The sequence below is a fragment of the Nannospalax galili genome, unplaced genomic scaffold, assembly GCF_000622305.1.
Source record: "Nannospalax galili isolate Female #2095 unplaced genomic scaffold, S.galili_v1.0 scaffold134, whole genome shotgun sequence".
Taxonomy (NCBI): Eukaryota; Metazoa; Chordata; class Mammalia; order Rodentia; family Spalacidae; genus Nannospalax; species Nannospalax galili.
In genome coordinates, this window is record NW_008335593.1 from 272,564 (window position 1) to 297,573 (window position 25,010).

The following is a 25,010-nucleotide window of genomic DNA, read 5'->3' on the forward strand; positions in this document are numbered from 1 at the left end:
CCTAAACAAATGATGGAGATCTATGCATGTTTATTAATGATTTATCAAGGATGAGACAAAAATAATATATAATCTTAAAATTTCTAAGGTCATAGTTTAGTCAACTAGTTTAAGGATGTCTCATCCAGGTTTATTTAAGAATGTTTGATTTTTGCCCAAGCTTTATCTACATGGCACATGGTAATTAAAAATACCAGACTGGTGTAACTAACCTTCTTGGGTGTTTAATAACCAGACTTTGAGGCCTATACTAATCTGGTCAGAGGGACTTAAAGGGACAAATTTTTGTTCCTTGCCCTCCAAGGTCGACTAAGTTCCAGAGGACTCTGGAGCATCTCTCAAAATGTCCTGTAACTATGGTGAATCACCTGTCCTCTTGTTCAGGGAGGCCAAGGAGACACCACAAGATGGACTTGAACCAGTGTCCAGTCTACAAAGAGGAGGGTCAACACAGAGGACACATTTCCTCTGTGCTTCCAAATGAAGCCCAGGTCAAACAGGACCCCTTAATTTATCTTCACACAGATAAAACTGATAAAAGAAAAGCCAGAGGAGCCAGGGGCTCCCCCCAAAGCCCTTATGACCCCTGAGGAACAGATCCTCAAATAACCTTAAAAATAAAAATAAATAGGTTTATTTGGGCCAACTGTATGGTCTTAAACACCCAAAAGAAAAGTATAAGCAAAAGCATAACAAAGATTAAAGTCATCAGTGTATTTCTTTAAGAGTTCAAGGGATTATACATCCCAGAACTTAGACTTAAGTTCTTATATTATTTATGCAATTATTTGTCATTAATAATTTTGTTCCTAGTAAGACAAGGCTACTCAACTGTAAGACTTCAATTCTTGGTCTACAATACTGTAGTGCCCACCTACAGCTGAGGAAGACAACCCACTATTGTTCTAAAATGATGACTAAATTTGTTTTCTCTCCCTATCTAAAGGTCATTTAAAAGAAAACTGATTCTAACCACTTCAACAGTTATCAAAGTGCCTGACAACAAATCCTGAGTTCATCAATCATTAGTCCAGCCTTGACAGGCAAAAGAAAAAAAAAAAAAATGAGGAACCCAGTAGATGGATGCTTTTGGAAGCTCTCATCAAGAAATTCTAATAGACTTTAATTTGGACATTTGAAAATTTCCCTGTTCTGACCTTTTCTGGTTCCTTGCCTAGAAACTGTAATACTAACTACTCTTGCCTTTACTTTTCCTTCACATCTCCTAGGCACAAGTCAAGGACCTTCTTTTCTCCCTATAATTAAAAGTTACACAATTTGGTAGTCTTTTAGATAGACCCACTGAAGGGGGTACCCCAATTGCCTCACCCTGCGTCCCTGTTCAGTATGGAAGAAGTCAGAATGGTCTGCATCCCGATTCCCTACCGGCAATTTTGGTAAACCCCTTCAGAGGATGGTGTGATAAGAATAGGAGGTAGGAATTGGCTAGACAGTTAGGGAATAAAGACCCTCCCCTCTCAAAAGTAACCAGTTTCTTTCTTGGCTAAAAGTCAAAATTTCCTCGGGCCTTTTAGCAACGTACTCTGTCCTAAAGGCCAAAAATGTTAAAAGTATTTGGGTGCTCTTATCCCTAAAAGATTTTAGGGTTGCCTCTTCAGAGGAGGGAATGTTAGAATTTCAATAAGCCCCATAAATTGAACTGGTTCACACTATAAAAATGTCTAGTCTAGACTATAAAAATGTCTAGTCAGGCAGATCTCTGTGAGTTCAAGGCCAGCCTGGTCTACAGAGTGAGTTCCAGGACAGCTGGGGCTACAGGGAAACCCTGTCTCAAAAAGACCAAAAAAAAAAAAAAAAAAAAAAAGTCTAGTCTATCTGTTGGAGGACCTACTTTTCCAGTCTCACTGGTCAATTCTTAGCCCTCCACAGAACTTTCAGACCAGCCACAGCCATGTAGGTCTCTGTAAGTCTGTCCGCTTTCCTGAACTCTTCAGGAATGCATAAATCCTCCTTTTCTTCTACATGCCTTTCTTTCTAAACATGCTTTCTTTAAGGGTTTGGACTGCCCCTAGCATCTTGTACTTCACCTTTTCTCTAAAGCTTCCTTCTCCCGGCCATGTGGCTGTGAGTCAGCCCTGTGTCTGACCTCCATGCAGCCTCTAAACCTGAATGGCTTCCAAAGTTTTCTTTCCTTCTTCCCACTATTCACCTCCTCAAGGCAACTGTCAAGATGACCAGCTCATCTACCCTGAGGATTTTTCTTTCCATGGTTTTCCAACGCCCTCCTTGCTTGATTCCTACCTTTGTTAGGCCCCCTGCTAGCCTTATGTACCCTGCTTTTCATGGCACCCTGTCTAATTCAATTTTTCAAAGGTCGCATGTAGGACATCATTAAAATCGCCACCAACCAAGTCCTGGTCCAGTACCAAACTATCCCTAGTACCTTCTCTGATTTTGATGACACTCACCCCTTATAAAAGACAAAGGCGGAGGGGAGCTGTTGGGGTAAGTCAAGAGTGCCTGGAATGTACAGCATGGCCTCCAGGCCGGATACCTCCTAGTGAGGACAGCAGGAACCAGGGCAACTCCATTCTAAACACATTGTTTCTTACCCAACAACCCCCAAGCAAAACTATCAGGCCTCTAATCCTTTAATCCTAACCAGGTCTCTTGTAGATCACTGGACCAGAGGACAGGACAAAGGCCATGTAGCCTTAGAAGCCCCCTCCCTCCCCCCACCTGCCAAAAACCCAACTCTGCCTCTTTGCCCTTGAAACTTTCCTATATAAACTTCTGCTTCTGCCATAATAAACGAGCTGTCCACTGACACAGCCTCCTGGGTGTTTCTTTCTGTCGTACTCACCACCGCCTGGAGGCCTCCCTCCCCCGACCGGTCTCTTTCCTTGCCCTGACCTTCCCCTGTGGGGACCAGTGTGCAACGGTCTCCAGGTGGCAGTGGATGAGGGGAGGCCGGCACAGGCTAGCCTTGGTCTCACAGAGATTTACTTGCCTCTACCTCCTGAGTGCTGGGACTAAAGTGTGCACCACCATGCCCAGTGGCACTTGTGCTTCCTAATCCTTAGGTTAGTTGCCAGTAAAAGATTATGAAAATATGAGCAATTGTCAACCATGAAAATAAATCTTGATTTTTTTATCATATCCCATCCAAATATGCATAGTTACTAAAAAAATGTTTACTGAAAACTTAAGCCAGTAGCTCATATATGCAGGAATAAAATTACTGTGCCTCAGAGAAAGCTGTGGCTTTTACTTCAAAGCAGTCAGTTAGATTAATCTTTATTTAGAAATATAACCCAGAATATCAACCCATTCCAAAGTCTGACTTCAGATGAATAAAGAACATGGGCCCAGGGGTTGGAGATGACTCACAATTAAGAGCACTGGTTTCCTCTTGCAGAAGACCTGGATTTAGTTCCCAGCACCCACACGGTAGCTAACATCTGTCTGTAATTCCAGTGTTGGGGATTTGATGTCCTCTTCTGGCCTCCAAGAGCAATGTGTGCATGTGGCACCCTTACATACATGCAGACAAAACACTTATACACATAAAATAAAAATAAATAATAAAAATTTAAAACAGAAGCTAGGCATGGTGGCACATGCCTTTAGTCCCAGCACTCAGGAGGCAGAGGTAGGCAAATCTCTGTGAGACAGGGGCCAGCCTGGTCTACATAGTGAGTTTCAGGCAAGTTGGGGCAACAGGGAGACTCTACCTCAAAAAGACCAAAAAGTGAAAAATAAATAATTGAAAAAGAATATGAGCCCAGTCCACATATACAGCCAGCCACAACTTCACAGTGCTAGCTGCTGCTTCCTCTCAAGGTACACAGGAGAAATCACATACAGGAGTCAGCTCCATGGAGGAAAGAACTGAAATATAAGTTTTGACTTGAAACTTATTTACTTTGAATATTGTGGCGGTTAATCCCAACTGTCAATTCAGTGAAATCTAGAATCATTTGGGCCTTCTGGGTATGTCTCTGGGGGATTATCTTAATTAGGCTAATAAGATTTGAAGACCCATCCACTGTGGGTAGCACCATTCTGTGGCCTAGAATCCTGAACTCTATAAAAGGGAGAAAATGAGCTGAGCACAAGCATTTATTACTCTCTTCTTCCTGATTGTGGATATAATGTGGCTAGCTGCTGTAAGGTCCTACTGCCTCAACTTTCCCACCACAATGGATTGTACCTTAGAAATTTAAGTCAAAATAAGACTTTTCTTCTTTAAGTTACTGTTGTCAGGTATTTTATCAGAGCAATGAGAAAATAACTAAGACTTACATTTTAATGTGTTTTACATTGTAAGCACTTAAATATTTTACTACATTTGTTTATTTTTCCAGATATTAAGTAGATGTCTATATTTAAAGGAAAACAGAAAAATAACCTACTATCATAAAAATAAATGTCTTGTGTTGACTTCAGAAAATTTAGGATGCTGTCTGCCTTGCTGTGGGCAAGCTCAGTGATATCCTGAGTGGTGTCTGTGAGTGTGTCCTCTTCCTGAGGATCTTCTGCCTCGCCTGCAGCACTTCCCACATCCTCCTGCTCACTGCTGCTCTCCTCAGGCTGATACATGAAACTACCACTGCAGGCCTTCGTGACGAAGCCGGCTGCTTTCTTCCTCCTGAGTTGCAGCTTCTTCTTCAGCTTTCTTCTTCGATTTCTGCTCATCGTGGGGCCATCTGTGTGCTGTGGGTGCAATTTCTCTTGTGAAAGACTCTGCTGTTGCTCTAATTCTGCTTGTTCTATAACATCATTGGGGTTTTTAACTTTTTTCTTTGATTTACGCCTTCTAATTCTTCTTCTTTTTGGTTGATCATGAAGGTCCAGATCTGTTACAAAATTCAAATGCAATAGTTTTTAGTATGATAAAGCCATAACAAAGCTAAATTTTCCAGCAAGATTTTGTAGTTTTATTAGAAAAGGGATTTAAACTATTTATTTTCTTCAGTTACTTTCAATGTTACCTCAAGCAATCATACCATCTAAGGTCTTAAGGTTAACCATTACACAATTAATAGCCTGTACCTCTTGCCCCACAAAAGGATATATATACTTACAGCTATTATAATTGTTACATCTAATGTGTTTTTAAGGGATATAATAGTTGTTGTCTTTTGGAGACTAAAATTTAATTTCTGATGGCCTTGGAATAAAAAAATGAATTCTTATTATTTATCTATTTTTCTTGAGATAGGAACTTTTTTATAGCCCAGCCCAGGCTGGCCTCAAATTTGAGATACTCTTGCTTCACTTTCCAGCATGTTGGCATCATAAGCCTGTGCTACCACATATGGTTAAAATCTATCAATTCTTTTTTCCTTTCTCATTTTTATTAGTATATACAAATCATACAAAATAAGAGTCCATGAATTCTTAGGCTCTTTACATTTTACTTAGTACCTTTTATAAAAGAATAAAATGTAAGTAATGATGACTTGTCCATATGAACTAGCAACAGGTTACATTTTGAAATAGAGATTGAGTTTGGATTTTTACATTAGCAGAAATTGGCATGTAAATAAGTCCATGGCATGCTAGTAATAGACAATAGCCATCTCTGGGTAAAATAGTTATGAGTTGCACATTTGCCAATTTTCCTGGTGTAAATACTCTCAGTTGGCTGCCTTCAAAATGTCAGTGCTGTACTACTGAGTAGACATGGGCATCCACAATTGACCTCGGGAGTTTATGTGAGCAACCCACCACTGAACACCCACAGCTGATTTTAGGTGCTGGTGGGTGCAGTATAGCCCTGCACAGGTGTCCAGGGGGAGGAGTACTGTATACAGGGTCAGTCAGGAGATACACATATTGCTACCAACATAAGGAAGTTCTGATTGTAGTACAGATACTTGAGAGTGCACATGGAGACTGAGAAAAAATATGACACAAAATTCTTCATTCCATCTCAGGCACATTTTATACTTTTAAAGGTCATTAAACACAAAGACCAAATACACAACACATTCTTCTCATCACTGGCAAGTCAAGCATTCTAGGCCTGCCTGCACAGATCTACATTTGCAAAGCTTGCCACCATAACCTGTGCTCTGTTTTTCAGACAATTCTCATTTTTAGGAAATTTTCCTTTGAGTTTTCTGAGTTGTATATCCTGAGAGATGAAGATTAATGTCTATAAGGGATATGTAATTCCATTGAATAAAACTTGTCTCCCCTATAATTCTATTTACAAGCTTTAATTTTCTGCTCTGAAATTAGACTATGTCTCACGTGTCTTCCACGCTGTATTTCTTTACATAGCTCTCATATTTCATCTAAGTTTTTCAATAACCTCAGAAGGGCTGCTCATGGAGCCCCCAGGAAACTATCTGGGTGGATGCTCTTCCCTTGTCTGCATGCTAGAGTCTATATGTGCAGCCATTAAGCTGATTAAGCAGTTGTAGCACACTTCACTCACCCTGAAAATACACAAAATACAGACTTTAATAAGTATTAACCCTCTTCTCTCTCATCTGACATAGATCACCCCTCAGCTTTATGTCCTTGTCAGATTAGGCAGTGTTGTGGGAATGGTGAACTATGCCATGGCTATTTTTGAGTGAGAGTTCTCAGTTTTTTCCTAATACACTTAGCAACTGTATCTATGAAACGTACTGCTACCACAAACTTGACAGGAAGCCAAAACTACTCCTCATAAAGTCACGATATAAGATTATGGCCTAGCCCATAAATTGATTTCCTGGTATTTTTGAAATAGAGAATTTTTCCATTTCATTTGCAAGTATAAGTCGATAACAGGGCCCTTAGTGCAGCTGAGAGATCAACGCTAATCCCAATTATCTTTGAATTCCTGAACGTAGAGATGGTCTATTAAATATTCATGTCCCTAAAGTGGCCACTGCTTAAGGATTTGTTTTATTTCTCTGGTGCAATTCATAATAGACAAAAATTCTTCTCAATAGTGTTTTAAAAATTACTTAACTTTACTAATTTGGAGAAAAGAATCGATAGATATTTTACAAAATATGGCCTAAAGAAAGGCCACCTGGGAGCCAGTGCGATGGGTCACTAGGTATGTGGGGTCTTGTCTGCCCACTAGGGAGAGCAGGTAGAGGTACAACTTCTCAGTTCTCCCTGGGCTTTTTATGGGTACTTCCCCTCTGGCAGCCTCTTCTAGGAATCCAGCTAGTTGCCAACTTTGTTCTCTGTGGTTTAGTTCTTTTATTCAAGTGGTCATATCATGATACAAATGGTTTTCCTGTTGAGAATGATGACACGATTGATTTGCTGCTTTAAAAAGACTATAAAATAGTATTTTAAATGGTGGAAGTAGTAAAACAACTCTGAAATGATACATTTACCATACTTAATAGATTCTGAAAAAGTCACTGTTAATCCACATCTGGAAATTCAACTATGGTCATTTTGGGTGAGATGAGTACAGACTGCTTATTTTCTGCTGTGCCTATCTAATTTCCATGTTTAGAATATTGAATATATACTGCTTTATAATAAAAAAAAACTATCTTAAAGAACTTAATGAAATCATGACAGCTCAAAATTTATAGTTTACCACTAAGTCCATCTTAAAAGGAACTTTATAGGTTAAATATATCAAGAAGAAAGTTAATGACAGAGGCATGTATGTTAAGAAGGTAGAGGTCTAGGGTTACAGTACTGTGGGTGAGGAATGTAGCTCAGTGGCAAAGTATTTGCCTAATATTCATGAGGTTCTGGGTTATCACCAGCACTGAAAAAAACAACAAATACAGGGTTGTTTCTACACCAGATATAGTATGATTATCTATAATCCCAGCACTTGGGAAGCTAAGGCAGGGGAATAGAGAAAATTCTAGAGTTCCAAACCAGCCTGGGATACATGGTCAGATCTAGTCTCAAAACAAACAAACAAATAAACAAACAACATACAAACAGAAACAGCACATTAAATGCAACAAAATTAGAAGTAAATAAACACAAGGCTAACTGTTAGAGAGAAAAATCAATAACCATTGACATTTTTGAGAAATGACTACCTGGATTGACAGCTAGTGAGATGGCAGTAAAGAGAGAAGGGAAAACACATGAGCTACCAGCATCAGGAACACAGCACACTAGAAGATAACTCATTCTTGTCAACAAACTAATACAAGGATACTTTGAGCTACACCATACAGCCAGTTAGGCAATCTGTAAGAAATGTCAAATTCAGAGAAAAGTTCAACAATTTACCAAATAGACAAAGAAGCAGAACATTACCAGTTCCATATCCATTTTAAAAATTGAAAAAGAATGCCAGGTCTAGGTTGATTCATCAAAACCTATGTTCATCTTGCATAAACATTACCAGACAGTAGAAAAGACATTCCAGCCACAGTTCATTCTTCATTCTAAAATCTGACAAGGACATTGCAAGGGAGGGGAAAGCAGGCCTCCCATAAGCATTGCTACAAAAAAATCCAAACAAAATATTAATAAAAAATTCCAGTGATAGAAATATTTGGTTAATTTTGATACTATATGGCAAGATCCTATATCCAATTAGAATAAAAGGGGAAACCTCAAAACTTCATAAATCTATAAAAAATTATCTATAAAAACTCTGCTATAAGCTAGGCGTGGTGGCGCATGCCTTCAGTCCCTGCACTTGGGAGGCAGAGGCAGGCGGATCTCTGTGAGTTCAAGGCCAGCCAGGTCTACATAGTGTGTTCAGGCCAGTTGGGACTACAGGGAGACCCTGTCTCAAAAAGACTGAAAAAAAACAAAACCAAAACCAAAACCAAAAAACTCTTCTATGATAACACACAATGGTGACATGTAAAAACCTTAGCCTGACTTGGAAAGAAACAATGATGTTGTGGCCATTGCTTGTGTGTCAACTCTATCCTGAGACTTGAAAAGAATAAGAGGTTAGTAGAGACTGAGAATCAGCCACAGATGACATTGTTATATGCAAAGAAAATCCAAAAGACTAAGGACACCCTCTTGCTAACGGATGGGGGGATGAATAAATGGGAAGGGTTTGTGTTCATCAGTGAGAAAGAATGAGCAACTGGCACATCTCTACGTGACTCTAAAATCAGGATACCCAGACCTTCCCCCAAAATATGTACAAATCACATGACCCCACTCATAAAGTTCTAGGACCAGGACCATGAAGCAGAAAATTGAGTTGGGGTTTCCTGAGTGGGAAGAACCAAGGTCAGAGTCCTCACAGGGTGTGAGGGTTTGTGAAGGATGTTTGTTATTTAGAACTCAATGATGACTTTAGGGGTGATAAGCAAAACTTACCAGATTGTATTTTGGCTTCTGAAATTTCTTTGGGTTCCATGGGATGTTCCACAGATTTCATGTGCTAATATGTAATGAGGACAGCTGAGAAAGTGGGTGATCCCTCAGGGGCATCCCACCCCCCTTCACCTTCATTATGGCTATGTATCCCTGGTTCCCAGAGTTTCTAAAGTTTGTAGAACACAAAACATTATATAGAATATATTACACATAAGCTCATACAGGAAAATTATACCCTTTATCTTATTTAAAACACATGCCTACAGGCACAGTGGGTTACATATATATTTGGCAACTGAGAAAATAAGATGTTTGCGCATAATTTTCTCATGAATTGAAGAAGGAAAGTTTCTTTGAGATTTAGAGTCTCAGAAAGCCTGTGAGGGCAATAATATCTTAGAGGAAGAAAATATAAGCATGGTGACAAAGACATGTTTACCAATAGTCAAACAGCAGAAGGGAGTTCATTTGTTTTGAAGGTAAAATGACCTTCTATTTGGACATGCCAGCTTCTTAAACTATGCTTTTCATTTGACAAACCTGAAGACATTCCTTAAGTAGAAGCCATATTTTCATCAGGGTAGAAATACCCTTTGAAAAAGATTCTCAGTCTCCACCTCCTCCCAGGCCATCTGTGAATGTTCACCTAAAATTCAGTACTAGAAAGGTGTCTACTAAGTGAGATTAGCCAGAACTCTCCCCTCATACCTGTTTACTTTTCATATTTGATCTACTTCCTCATCTTCTATAACCCCAAGGTGATATCTGCTCACCAGCTCCACCCTTGGCAAGAATCCTGTTAAGTCGGTTTAGTCAAAATCCTCCTCATCTCTTTCACACATGCACAACACACACCATTCCCTGACTCTAAAGTCTCATCTGCCTACACTGTATTTGGGCTGTGCTTACTCTCTTCCATCTAGGAAGGCCCCCATGAAGTGGTTCCTATATCTATTAGGATGATCCTTAAAAGAAGTCTGCAATACTGTGTTAAGCATGATGAATTTTTTCTTTAATACTATGACATAACTCACAGTTACAACACATAGCTTCCTCAGGGGCTGGAGAGATGGCTCAGTGGTTGAGAACACTTGCTGCTCTTCCAGAAGACCCAGGTTTGATTACCAGCACCCACATAACTCCAGTTCCAGGGGATCTGACACCCTCTTCTGGCCTCTGCAGTCTTTGCACAACATGGGTGCACTTACATACAAGAAGGCAATATACTCATATGCATAAAATAAAAATAATAAAATATTTTTTAAAAAACAAAACAAAATACATAGCTTCCTCAAAGTCTTATCAGCAGGAGCTGAACATGATAATGTTCTTAGATGGATTCAAGATAAGAATCATCAAAATAAGATATCGAAGGAATATGACAGTCAAATTTTAAATTAGTTTGATATTTTCTCTCCTATACTACAAATTTCTCAAAGAAAGACACAATATATACATTACAGATAAATTCATTTGTTTAGGATTTGTGTGTGATACGATTACATATGCACAAAGTATTTCTTATGATAAAAGACAAATTAATCATGGGAAGTGCTGATGTGTTTATTTTTCCCTTCTGATAAGAATTTTTTAAGTCATTATTTTTAAATTCATAATAAAAAAAAACTTTATCACAATCCTTTATGTTATATATTTCATTATAACCTTTGGCAGGGCCACTTTGTTCAAGGAACCTAAGGAAGAAACTAAGTCACAGGTTTGATTCCTGGGGGAGTCAGTTTTCTGTAAAGCCAAACAAAAGTGTGTTCTCTGCAGCAGTGTGCTCTATATAGTAGTATGTACTCTGTAGTAGAGGCTATACAGCTCAGGAACTTGTTTCTAAAGAGTGGGTCAGAGATAATACAGGAAGGAGAGGACTGTGGATTTGTGGCCATGAAGGAAATGCAAGCTGATAGTCATGGTTGATACCTGTGTAGCAGCCCCCTGGACTCTAGTGTGACAGGTTTAGCCACCTTCTCCATCTCTCTGCCCATCAGGCATGACTCGGCAAAGCATCATGGCAACTGCAGTCCTCAGGCAAAATTCTTGGGTCCAGTTACACCAACTGACTGTGGCCCACACTGAAGCTCTGTTCAGCTTTGTGCCTATTAGCCTCGGTTATGGGCCCTCACCAGAACTCTTCTGTTGACCCTCCATGCCACTCCAACAGCCTCAACTAGCAAATCAACTGTATCATTGCTTCTACTGCACACTGTGTACAGAGTGCCTCACTCCAGCCTAGTCTCCCCTTAGCTCTGAAATCTCAGAGTTAAGTGTTGTTCTTTTGCAATGGAGAATTGTTTTCCATGGTCACTGGCTGCAAGGAAATATGTGTATCTCAAGTACGGCTTAAGTGACAGGAGGACCACTTTTCCTAATCCAAGCACAAGAGCCTTATGTCACCAGAGGCAGCTGTGCTGGGTAAGCTGGCAGATGGGAGCCATAAGAAGATAAGAGGTTCTAGGATACCAGTAGGTGATTTGAGTAGAGGAAAACAGCAAGGATTGGAAAGATATTTGCTCTATCAATTAAGGTATAAATTTTAGCATATGGTCAAAGAGATAAAGCATGTGAGAAATCAAGTGTATAGTTACTTTTGTGTCTCCGTAACCAAAAATAATTTAGAGACGAGATCTGGGTTCCAACAGAGCGTTAAGGAAGTGCAGGCATACAGTAGATGCTATTTTTCACTTCTTGGAAGACATAAAGAAAAGTTGGCAATACAGAAGGGTATCAGGGTAAGATACAGTTCCAAGGACATACCTGTTAGCTAAGCACCATCTCCTACCTGTCTCTACCTTCCAACAATACCATCATATTTGGAGCCTATCTAGTGATTCATCCATTGCTTAACTCAGACTCCTCCTGATCTAATTGTCTTTGCAAAGACCCTCACAGACATACCCAGAGATTTGCTTCACTAAGGCTCTAGGTATTTCTTAATCCAACCAGGATGATAATAAAAGTTAGCCATCACACAAAGCAAATCTTGGTTAGTTCACAAGCTACAGTGTGAACTTCCAATCTTAACCCAGCATTGGGGCAATGAAAATACCCAGTGCAGATAGAACTGTGACAGAAGGTCTGGGATGTGGATTGGCAGTACTTTGACAACAAAAGAAAGGAATTTATAACCCACCTTACTTAACTGCATGCCTTAGAGGCAGAATCAACACCATACTTCTTTTTGAAAGTAATAACAGATTGAAATTTCTGCTTGTTGTACATCAGAAGTATCGGATTTGGCCACAATAGAGTTCCTGGTTTTGTCCCAATGGGACCAATGGCCATCCACCACTCAGTACATAGCCTCTGAGTATACTTTTTATTTTTTTGATCCAGAACTGGGAACCCTGCTCTTTGGTTCTTTCACTTTTCTTTATAGTAATAATGAATGTTTCAGTATGCTTCCGTGTGCCTCCTATCTCTAGCTCTTCTAGACTGCTGAGGTCTTTCTCCATACCTGAGAACCCGACCTTTGAACGGTCATGAAGGATGGGCCTCTCTTCCAGTCACTGTGGGTAGGCAGGGGACCAACTTCCACAGTAGTCATTTGGCACACAGGGATGGCTTTACCTGATGTACACATACCAATGCCATTTCTCATCCTGACTCTTATAGAGCCCATGGTCATACCTCCTCCATCCTCCTGTAAAACCTCCAGCTGGCTCAGCAGAAATCAAAGGAACTCAACTAATGTTTTCAAAGTCTAGTGTGCTTGCTTCACTTTCTACTCAGTCACCTGACAGAATCCCACCAATCAAGTGGAAGTAAGTATACATGAAAAGATGATCCACTTACTAGGTAACTGGAGCAACTAGAATTTAGAGATTTGCTTGCTAGTTATAATATCATAAGAAAGATTAGAAAATATTACATGGGGGCTGGAGAGATGGCTCAGTGATTAAGAACACTGTTCTTGCAGAAGACCCAGGTTCGAATCCCAGCACCCACATGGCAGCTAACAACTGTCCGTAACTCCAGTTCCAGGGGATCTGATGGCCTCTTCTATCCTCTACGGGCATTGCAAGACAAGGGTGCACTTACCTACATGCAGGCAATACACATAAAATAAAAATAAAAATAGAATATTTTTAAAAAGAAAATATCATGAAGGAAGGACTATTTCATAGAATTTGCACACTTTAAAAAATGCCTCTTCTAAAAAATTAAAAAATTAAAAAAAAAAAGAATTTGCACACTTTTATATGATGGTATCCATGGGTTGATTCTTTTCTCTGTCTAAATATAAAAATAAGCTTTAGAAATGTTCTGGAAGTCCCAATTTTCAAACCTCTCTCTCTGACCAAGTTACACATATCTCTTATTCAAAGGAACATCTCACAAATGCTCAATTTTGTGGATAAAAAAATTCAGCCAGCAAATGTATAGTACCCAATGGTGATTCCAAACATATGGTTCACAATGGTCATTCACAGCAGAAGTCATATGATTTTATTTCTAGGCTAACAAGTTGTATTTCTCCTTCTACAATGACAAAGTGATAAAAATATTCATTTTGTATTGAGCATGATTAAGCGAATGACACAGAAAAGAAACAAGATTAATCAGTCTATTTAAAAACAAGCAGTAGAGAGAATAAACAGAAATAAAGACCTCATTTTATAAATTACATCACTGAATGAGATTTTCATTCTTACATGCTTGCCTCACTGACATAATGTTATTGAGTTCTTGATGAATAAACATTGACTTGGAGGCCACAAACACAGCTCAGAAAGTCAAAGTAATCCACTGAGTCACCTAAGACCAGTTGAGGACATAGTACATAGTGAGAGCAACCCACTATGCATGCTCCCTATCTGTTACAGTTTGAATGTTAACTATCCCCACTGGCTCACATGTTTCAACACCATTTTGTAGCTGGTAACACTGTTTTGGAGGTCGTGAAACTTTTGGAGCAAGAGGTATAAGTGGTGGAGGTAGTTCACTGGGAGTCAGGTCTTTAAGAGTTACAGCCCAACTGGCTTCTGGCTAAAGCTCTTTGTCTCCTGGCTGGTATCATGTGTAAAGCTCCACTGCAAGCTTCTGCCACAAAAGACTGATCAAACCCACTCCAGCCTCCATGCCTTCCCACTTGACACTCTGTACCTTCTGAAATGTGAGCCAAGAGAAATCTTTCTTCCCTTAAGTTGCTTCTGTCAAGTATTTGGTCACTGGCAAGAAAAGTAACTAACATGCTACCCTTTAAAAAAAGAATATATATATACATATATATAGTGCCAGGTGTGGTGGCGCACATCTTTAATCTTGGCACTCAGGAGGCAGAGGCAGGTGGATCCTCTGTGAGTACAAGGCCAGCCTGGTCTACAGAGTGAGTTCCAGGCAGCTGGAGCTACAGGGAGACCCTGTCTCAAAAAGACCATATATACATATATATATGTATATATTGTTTATATTTTATGTACATGAGTATATTGCTTGCATGTAAGTCACCTGTGTTGTGCAATGCCCATGGAGGTCAGAAGAGGGCGTCAGATCCCCTGGAACTGGAGTTACGGACAGTTGTTAGCCACCTTGTGGGTGCTGGGAACTAAACCCAGGTACTCTGCAAGAACAATCAATGCTCATAACTGCTGAGCCATCTCTCCAGCCGCCTAACACACTACCTTTGTCCAGGCTCTACAGGAGCATCTGTGAGTTATTCTCCTTGGAGCTTATGGAATTTCTATGAGATGCATTTGACATGGTCAAAGGTCTGGCTCCAGACCAGCTGGAGGAGGAAGGGCATATTGTCAGAACCCTGAAGAAGGATGTTTACATGCCCCTTTACCATTTCAAATCAGATTACATTAGGAGGCTTTGGTAACACATTGTGATGTAAGAAGTAAGACTGTGAAGATACAGATACATGCGAGAGAGAGAGAGAGAGAGAGAGAGAGAGAGAGAGAGAGAGAGAGAGAGAGAGGGATTGTGATCGCACCACACAAAGGGGCACCAGAGGTGGTCAGTGAAAAATATATTAGAACAATAAAACTATCATTACTGGATTTAATGAATCTTAACTTTTTAAAACTCCAAATGTGGCACAAATAGGCACATTCAACCAGTGTTAGTTAGGGACGAGGAGTACAGCTCAGTGGTAGAGTGCTTTCCTAGCCTGTGCAAAACACTGGTTTTGCTCCCTCGTACCTCAAAAATCAAACCAAATCTCCAGCATTTATACAAGTCCCTCTATACCCTTATTTTGAGACAGTGTGTCACTATGCAGCCCAGCCTAATCTTGAATTTGAGATCCTCCTGACTGATGTGCCACCATGCCTGACTTAGCTCTTGTGTATTAGTGCAAAATATAAAATCACTATAACACTATATATCTTATGTACAGTATCATTTAAAAACCATATAAACTATTACCTGTGAATTATCTTACTTTTAGTTTTACTAAAGTTTAGAACAAAAACTCAGAAAAAAAAAGAAATAGGCTTATAAATAAGCTATTCTTAAATGGTATGAATGAATATAGCCCCAAAGTTTCTGTGTTAAAACCTTAACCCCCAGAGCAACAGTACAGAGAGGCAGGACCTTTGAGAAGAGGTCAGGCTATGAGGGTTCTGCCTTTGTGAGTAGAGTCATGCCTTTATTGAAGGAGTGGGCTCACCTGATGAAAGGATGAATGTGGTCCCTTTCCACTCATGGCTATCTGGCCTTCCACCATGGGATGATACAACATAAAGGCCTTCACAAGATGAGGCCTCTGGATCTTAAGAATTTGCAGGCTCCAGAAACAGGAGGCAAACACATAGCTGTTCATAAATTACCCAGCTTCTGGTGTTCCTTATAGCAGCAGAAAACCGATTAAGAGGCTATCTGACAAAAATCTTTTGGAAAACAGGAAAAAAAAAAAAAAACATCCAACCATTGTTTTATTTGATTGCTGAAATGGGGAGATAGCTACATGGTAACTATCTCAAGTGCCTCTGGGAACAAGTGGGCTCCTATTTTGTCATCAAAAGAGCCCTCACAGATATCCTCAATCTAAAACCCCACAATCAGGGCCGGAGAGATGGCTCAGTGGTTAAGAACACTGGTTGTTCTTGCAGAAGACCCAGGTTCGAATCCCAGCACCTTTGATTGCTGAAATGGGGAGATAGCTACATGGTAACTATCTCAAGTGCCTCTGGGAACAAGTGGGCTCCTATTTTGTCATCAAAAGAGCCCTCACAGATATCCTCAATCTAAAACCCCACAATCAGGGCCGGAGAGATGGCTCAGTGGTTAAGAACACTGGTTGTTCTTGCAGAAGACCCAGGTTCGAATCCCAGCACCTACATGGCAGCTAACAACTGTCCATAACTCCAGTTCCAGGGGATCCGACAGCCTCTTCTGTCTTCTGCAGGCAGTGCACGGCATGGGTGCACTTACCTACATGTAAGCAATACACACATACACATAAAATAAAAATAATAAAAAATATACATATCAGAGGCAGGAGAGATGATTCAGCTCTTAAGAACACTTAACAGTTTTCCAGTTCCAGGGGATCTGATGCCCTCTCCTGATGTCTGTGAGCACTGCATGCATGTGGTACACATAAACATAAATCTTATAAAAATAAAAAAATAAATAAAATATTTTAAAAAAAAGAAAAAAAAAAAAAAACTCCACAATCTTCATCCTCAGCAATGGAGAGAAATGGCCTTTGTTGACAAGTTCTCTCAGAGCTTCTGGGAAGTATGTCCTGAGGACAGGGCAGGGAGAGTCAGATGAGCACATTCCAGACAGAAGAGGAGATCTTATGCAGGCTAAGAGCTCATGAGACCAGGAGTTGGTGACCCTGTATATTTGAAACATAGGGACAATCAGGCAACACCAGTACTAAGGTCAGGCCATTTCTTGTGGAGGTCTTACTATGCTTTACAATCCACTATGGCTGATCCTTAATAATATTGTCAAGATGGGGATGTTACATTTTTTCACCATGGAAATAGCTATTCTGACCAACTGTACAGGTAAGTAAAACTCATGTATTAGTTACTTTTCTGTTGCTATGATAGAAACACTGACCAAAGCAACTTATAAAAAAGAGTTTATTTAAGCTTATGGTTCCAAAGGCAAGAGCCCATCATGGAGAGGAGGCTTTGTCTATGGAGGTAGCTAGAGGAGCAGAAGCTAAGCTCTCACATCTTCAAGCAGGCACAGGAAACAAGAGAGCGACTGGAGATCTGGCAAGGCTTAAGATCTCTCTAAGCCTGCTCCCAGTGACTTGCTTCCTCCAGCATAGCCACATCTTTAAGACCTCCCAAAACAGCACCACCAACTGGGGACAGAATGTCCAAATACCTGGAGCCTATGGGGGACACTCTCATTCAAACCACCACAACCCCAGAAGACACATCAGCTACCAGCCATCACTGGTATCATTCGCTGGAGATCATGCAGAGCTAAATAATTTCCACTTTCTGTCTGCAGGTGGAGGCAGACAGGTTTATCTGTGCTATTGAGTCAGTTCTTCCTGATGCCAATGTAACAAGTGGCCAGAGGACAGTGACTGTAGCAGGTCAGTTGAGCACCCTGGCTATACATTGAGCCCCACTGGAGCTTTTTCCCTAAGAACATAGTAATAAGGTTAGGCCTTGGTCAACTGTTGTGGAATCTTCAGGAATCCAGGTGCAGAACACTCAGTTATATAGAGAAAACAACTATCACACTCATTCATCACCCAATCTTTCCTTCTACTAACTCATAAATGTCTCAGAAAAGGTTGAGGACTGCATCAGAGTCCAGCAGTGAGGTGCTGATATCAATGTCCCAAGGTTTTCAACATGTGGGCACTAGGTACCTTGGCTGATTTGCAGGTGCTCAGCTCTTACATGGATATAGTGACTGAGACTGGGTCAGCCTTGAGCTATTCTGGTCAACTCCTGCAGATCATTGTGCCAATCATATTTAGAGAATCCTTTACTATTAAAGGTCTGCAGCTTCCAAACTTGCTAATGGACCTTGGCCTAAGGAGCAACAGGGCAGTTAGAAGTGAAAGGGGGGCCTGGAGAGAATCCATCTAGCACTACAACTTTCTCAGACCTTGGCCAGAACAGGGTCCCAGCTCTTGGCCCTGTCCCAGGCCCTTGGCAAAATCTGATGTGATGATAATTATAAAAATGGGCAAACTGCAGACTGCAGACATTGGCCTTTATTGTCCTGGCACACATACTATTGTGCTGTCTGAAAATCTCCCAACACCTTTCAAAACAGATTATATTTCAATAACGGATGGTCATGGAAAACTGTAGATTGGTTTTTAAATTCTAAAGACCCAGCCCCTCTGATAACAGGCAGTGTACTGAGACTATATGAAGAACATGGAGGGCGGGTGTATTAGTCAGGGCTCTCCAAAGAAACAGAACCGGTAGAATGAATATATATGTATAGAGATTTATCAGCTTAGCTCACAGGATAGAGTCCGAGTAGCCCAACAACGGCTGCACCACACTGGAGAGGCTGAGAATCAGTAGTCACTCAGTCCACAAGGCTGGATGTCTCAGTCCCAATCTTGTGCTGAAGGTCTGACAAATTTTGAAAGATCAGCTAGTCTTCGGTCTACAGTAGCAAGATGAATTCACCAGTGAGAGAGAAGGCAAGAGGCAAGAAGCCTGCCTTCTCCTGTCATGGCCTTTTATACCAACTGCCATCAGAAGGTAACACCCACATTTAGGGTGTGTCTTCCAGCTTCAGATGATCCAATCAAGAAGATCTCTTTCATTTCAATTAATCCCAGATCCAGTCAAGTTGACACCCAGGATTAGCCATCACAGTGGGCAAAATAGCTAATTCCCTTTTGTCTCGTCAGTTACTCTCCTTAGTACTGGTATTACAAGCATATGTAATTCCAGGCTACAGCCAGGTTTCTAATATGCAGCCATGTGTATCTTCATACCCACCATGGCTATTATTATCTGAGTCTACAGGACTCCCTCCTTTATGTTCCACTCTCTATTTCTTAGTGTTTCTCTATCTCTGTATCACTATCCCTGTCTCTGTACTTCTAGCCTTTCTTCCTCCTTCTCAGTACTCTTGGTCATTCTAGTCCTATTATCCTCACACACTGTTCTCAACTCACCAGCTCAGACTAGTTCTTCAGAGATGATTCTTCTTAATCATCTCTTCCATATTAAATATCTAGTATATTCTCTATCAATCAATAGTAACTAAACCAGTTGGACACTGAAGGACGGATGGACGCATACAAAAGAGGGAGAAAAACAGCAAAGAAGAAATGAAATACTGATGGTCAAAAACCTTGAGAAAAGCCCAAGTTGTTCTTACATGAATTCAATGTCCTCTTTCTGGCCAAGACTTCATCTCTCCCAGTTCAGTCATACATAGCTCTGTCCAGGATTTTTTGTAATCCTTCCCTTCAGCTGCTATTCTCCTGCTTGGCTCACTGATCAAGAGCACCCCCACACCCCTGCCTTTATCATCATCTATAATCATCCCAAGGTCGAGGACTATGTGATTTCTCTTCAGGAAGGATCACAGGGAAACCTAGTAACTGTCCATATTGTACACTATCAAAGGTAATATCCAGTCTGCAGCCTTTTGGAAGTAAAAGAACAATGATGTGTGGCCATGACTGAAACTCCAGTACCAGCTTGAGATGCAATGGCCTCAGCCTCAGCTTTTCCAGCTGTAAAGTGGGGATGCCACAGGTCCTTGTGCTGTGATGTAAGGCTCAGCTACTCATGCTCCTGGCCCAGAGCCCTGTAGCTGGCTGAGTAATGAGACTCCACTGACAGAGAGTCTGCAACCTGCCACATTAGCAATACCAATCCAGATAAAAGGTCTCCATCCACTCCCTAAGACAGACATTCTTGACCCCTTCCTGCAGCTGTCTAAGCTTTGTCAATAAATTCAGGCTGTCATGAAGGGAAGAAAAGCATTCAAGACTCCATTTCTCAGATGCCAGGAAGGTCACTGCAGATACAAGAGTCAAGAAAACAACAACTGAAGCTTCATTGCAAGCAACTTTTGAAGCCTCTGGCTCTTCTATAGGAGACACAGGCCCTGGACTGTGTGACACAGCTTCTTAGCTTGCCTCTTTAGGGATTTTGTCTAAATCTCTCTCTCTCTCTCTCTCTCTCTCTCTCTCTCTCTCTCTCTCTCTCTCCCCCCTTTCCCCTCCCATTAAACTTGAAGCTCAATGATATGGGAAGACTAGCTGACCAATGAACTTCAGGGATCTGACCATTTCCCCTGACCCCCAACAAGTGCTAAGGTTACAGATGTGTGCCACCATGCCAAATTTTTCACATGGGTGCTAGGGATATGAACCGAGACTCTTATACTTATGGGGCAAGCATTTTACCAACTGAGCCATCTTTCTAGCTCCAAATAAGTTAGTTCTGAATAGGCTGAAAGCACAGGTATTCAAAGATTTTTTTTTCCATGGAATTCTGTTCACCAGGTCTGACATATTTATTCCCTCTCAAATGAGAACAGCTGTGATTACTGTGCAAGACCCTCACAAGATTAGATCTATTAACACTTCCTCATAGAAAGAGGGATAGAGAGTATCATTAAACCCTCAGGTGAGAGTCCTGCCACTCCCTCCCTCCTGTCCCCCACTCATTCTGCTCCAGTTGTATGGGATCTTTAAAAGTTGTAGAGTATGCAGAAGGTTGACTAGGGTTGGGTACCCCAGTGCTGCAACTTTCATGAGTCGTCACCCATGTTGGGGTGGGCTTTTTGTGCTGTAGATGCCTGAGTCATTCATGCTCCTGTAAATAAGCCCAGTAAACTTACTGGCTTACCAGCTTGACTTGGATGGAACTGTAACTTTGGTCTGTTAATACCCTATTAGAGTCAAGAGATGTTTGTTCATGTATCCCCAGGAAGTCACAAAACACTAAAAGGCACCTAATGGCTCATCAATTCTTCACTGATAAAAACATGTTGATAGATATTTTTCAGAACATTCATATTTAGATTGATTTTCTATAACTTTCCATAAAATGACCAACAAAATTATGAGAATTTTGTAAGTAAAAAATCAGATGGTTTAAGATATAGCAATCAAGTGCTAAACATTTTAAATAAGACTGTTAAAACCATGAACCAAGTCTCTAGATTGAAATTAAAATTAGATGAAGCAATTAAAACTAGATGAAGAGTTTTTTTTTTCATTTAAAGAATAGAAATGTTAGGGAAATAAACTAATATACATGAAAAGACATTAAAATTTTTAATAAGTATGAATCTATAAATGCTTTAATTAGAGTAAAGTACTCTATGAAAAGAAAAAGGAAGAGGTTAAAATGGGACTGCTAGAGGCCTTGCCAGGTTAGGCAAGATGTATCTTAGTGCCAAGGAGTCACCGCCAAAGGTGGACAAGAGAGCCACCTGGTGGAAGAGAAATGTAAGGCCCTCTGCAAAGAGCCATCAGCTTGGCTAGGTCAAGGCTAGTTCATAGTCATAGGTTTTTCTTTGCTGTAAATTTTTACTGAATTTTTGTGTATTTTATACAGAACATCTTAATCATCCTTATATTCCCTTCGCCACTGGTACCTTCCCCGACCCCATCACTGGAATTCATGCATTCTCTCATTTGTTTAGTTAAGGCCTATCATGTCAAGTTAGTGTCCCCAGACATCCCTCAGTGCAAGTTCATACACTGAGGTCTAGTCACAGCCATAGGTTTTATTAACAACAGAATTTTTCTTTCTTGAGCTGGGATTACCCTGAGATTAAGAATTGACAGACAATCTTAAAGCTGTAATGAAATGCTCCTTCGAATCATGTGGTTATTAATTTTTTTAATTAAAAAAACAATTCTTCAAAGCATAAAAATTTGCTCCTTAATAATTAGTAGATGTGCAAAACATTACCATTGAAATCTACCTGATGACTTTACATTCATGCTCAGGTGCCAAGGATCTTAGAAAGTAAGTGACTGTGACTAGTAATAATCAGATACATAGAGATTAGAGACGCATGTACAAACATCTAAGTGTTATTTGCATTAAAAATGAGCTTTTCTGTATGAAACAGTAGATTCTAAAATGAAATAGAGATCTTTTTTAAAGGTTAAAACCTCATTCAGTTTTAGGTTTTATAGGGTTTATACTGAGTACAATAATGTATAACTGTATTAATTCATGTGTAAACCTAAAAGTTTACAGCCAATTCTGAAAGAGATGCATCTTAGCTCTGGAAATTGTTATTGAATATGTCAATGTTGTAATGAAAGGACACACTCTCTGGAGTCTCTTATTCTCTACACCTTGGCCAGTTGTGACCTTCTGTGTGCATCACACTCTGTTGTATAAGGAGGCTTCAATAGTGAGAGTGGAAGAATGTGTTAGTTTTCTCTCTATCCCTTGTTAAAAAAAAAAAAAAAAAAACTGACAGACAATGGAGTTTGCATTTGAAATTCACAAACTATCATATTGATTCCTTTTTTACAGCACTACAGAATCTTATACAATCCTAATATTACAGTCCCATTTCTGTACTGTTTACGTTGATCACAACTGTACATACTATATTTCATGGATAATTCATAAGAATAAGGCACAGAGCTGGCAAGATGGCTTAGTGGGTAAAGGCACTTGCTGGTAAGTCTGATGACCTGAGTTTGATTCCCCAGAACCAGTATGGCTGAAGGAAAGAACCAACTCTACAAAGTTGTCCTGTGACCTCCTCATAAACACCATGGTATGTGCTCATGTGAGCAAGGACAAACACACACACACACACACACACACACACACACACACACGTGTAAATTGTTTTTTTTTAAGGCACAGAAACTGATAAAGAAGACTTTGTACAAGTTTAATGGGAAAGGACATGTAACCAGTAATCAAATTCATGTCCCTGTAACGTAACACAGGATAGGCCTGGAATGTCAATACAAATCTTTCTGTTTCTTTACCAAATGTGAACTTGGGAAGGAGACTGATTGCTTGTGTTCAAGAAAAACTATCCACAGCATCAGGAATTCCTCAACCACAGAAACACTTGTACCATATCTTCAGAAGTACATATGTGTGGTGAACCAATGACTGCTTTACTGCCTTCAAAACTGCTAGGAGTCAAAGATACAATGGGAAGTGGGGTCTTTGTGGCTCCTGCCACTCATAGTCCAGCCTGCCACCAGTGCCTCCTCGATAGGGGCATGTGCCTGCTGTACCCCATTCTGCTCCGTATATAGGTGGGGCTCTGTTCCTTTCTGTTTTCTTCCTTGCTCTTTATTGTCTTAGTCTCTTCTCACTTATTCCAATACCCTTGGGAATATACTGAGAAGCAAGTACTGAGCACGCCTCTCTCATGACTGAGTAAGGGATTGAAAATGTTCCTTCATCAAAAATTATCTTAGTCTTCTCCCAGTTTAACCTTACAAAACAACTTGCTCAAGGACATCTACATCCACTGAAACTAAAGATGAAAAGAGGATTTAGCAAACTTTCTATCTTAAACCTCTTATTATACAAATTAGAAAAATAAGCCTCAGAGGGTGGATAGATAAGCAAGATGGGAAAGACTTGGATTCTGACATGGTCTCCCATTTGACTCTGTCACCTTTGGCTGTCAGCCACGAGGGGACAGGTCTCTCTGCTTAATGACTTTCTATTTACATCACGAAAAGTTCTATGGACATACAGGCATGATGACCAAAGAACTAAGTAAGGCCATATGTGTGGAAGGTTCTGAAACAGAAATATTGTATAAGCATTCTTTTATGACTTGGACCCCATGACTTTTGAATTGAAAACTAACATAGCTCACTCTTGTCAGGAGTTTCTAAGTACTACCATGGAGAAGGCCATGGACTCTGCAGCCTCCAACTTCATTTTCATTCTTTCCTAAAGACATCTGGTTTACTCCCTAGACTACTTTAGCATCCGATGACATTCTGTGGGTCATCTTTATTCACAATTATGGCATTACTGCAATTGTCTTTCTGTATCAGTCTCTTTATAGCTCAGGAACTTTCCATATTGTTTCTTAAATAATTTCCTACTTTCTTTCCTTAGTTATCTCATTCTTGGAGTTCTATTAGTTGAATAAATATTAACCAATGTATACTAATACTGCTCAGAAATCACTCTATTTAACATATTACTTGTAAGTTTTTGTCAACTTAACAAAAACTAGAGCCACCTGGGAAGAGGGCGCCTCAAGTGAAGAATTTCCTCTATCAGAATTTCCTGCGTCTTGTCCATGAGGCATTTTCTTAATTGCTGATTGCAGTGGGAAGGCCCAACCCACTGTGGGCAGTCCCATCCCTGGGCAGGTGGGCCTGGGCTCTAAAAGGAAGATAGTGGGGCAAGCCGGGGGAAGCAAGCCAGTAAGCTGTGTACCTCTGTGTTCTCTACTGCAGCTCCCACCTCCAGGTTCCTGCCTTGAGTTCCTACTTCCACTTCCCTCTGTGATGAGCTGTGATGTGGAAGCATAAGCCAAATAAACCCTTTCCTCTCCGAGTTACTTTGGCAGTGTTTTATTAGAGCAACAAAAAGAAAACTGGAACATACTGAAAACTAAAAATGGTATAAAGTTTTACCAAGGTGTGAATATTTCTCTAATGCAAGTATCATAAATATCTGGTATGTGGTAATAATGCTTTGGAGTAGACAACTATGATTTAAGAAAATAACTTACAATTAGAACAAATTATCCTTTTTCTCCCTCAATTTCCCTTTCCTTTCTTTGCACCCTCCTCTCTTCCCAGGCAGAGTAAATGAAATATACAGATATCACTAGTCAGTTACTTCAAATGAATATCTGACTTTCTGTACACACAACTT

General features: G+C 40.2%; 1 protein-coding gene across 9 annotated transcripts in view; it reads right to left on the reverse strand.

Moving 5' to 3' along the window:
- Nucleotides 1-25,010, reverse strand: part of Erich1 (glutamate rich 1) — a 176,028-nt gene that overhangs the window by 103,599 nt on the left and 47,419 nt on the right. For all 9 annotated transcript variants that reach the window (XM_029562219.1, XM_029562221.1, XM_029562220.1 and 6 more), the window contains one exon: nucleotides 4,377-4,820. In XM_029562219.1, the coding sequence (XP_029418079.1) occupies nucleotides 4,377-4,820 (444 nt within the window). The remainder of the gene's footprint in view (nucleotides 1-4,376; nucleotides 4,821-25,010) is intronic.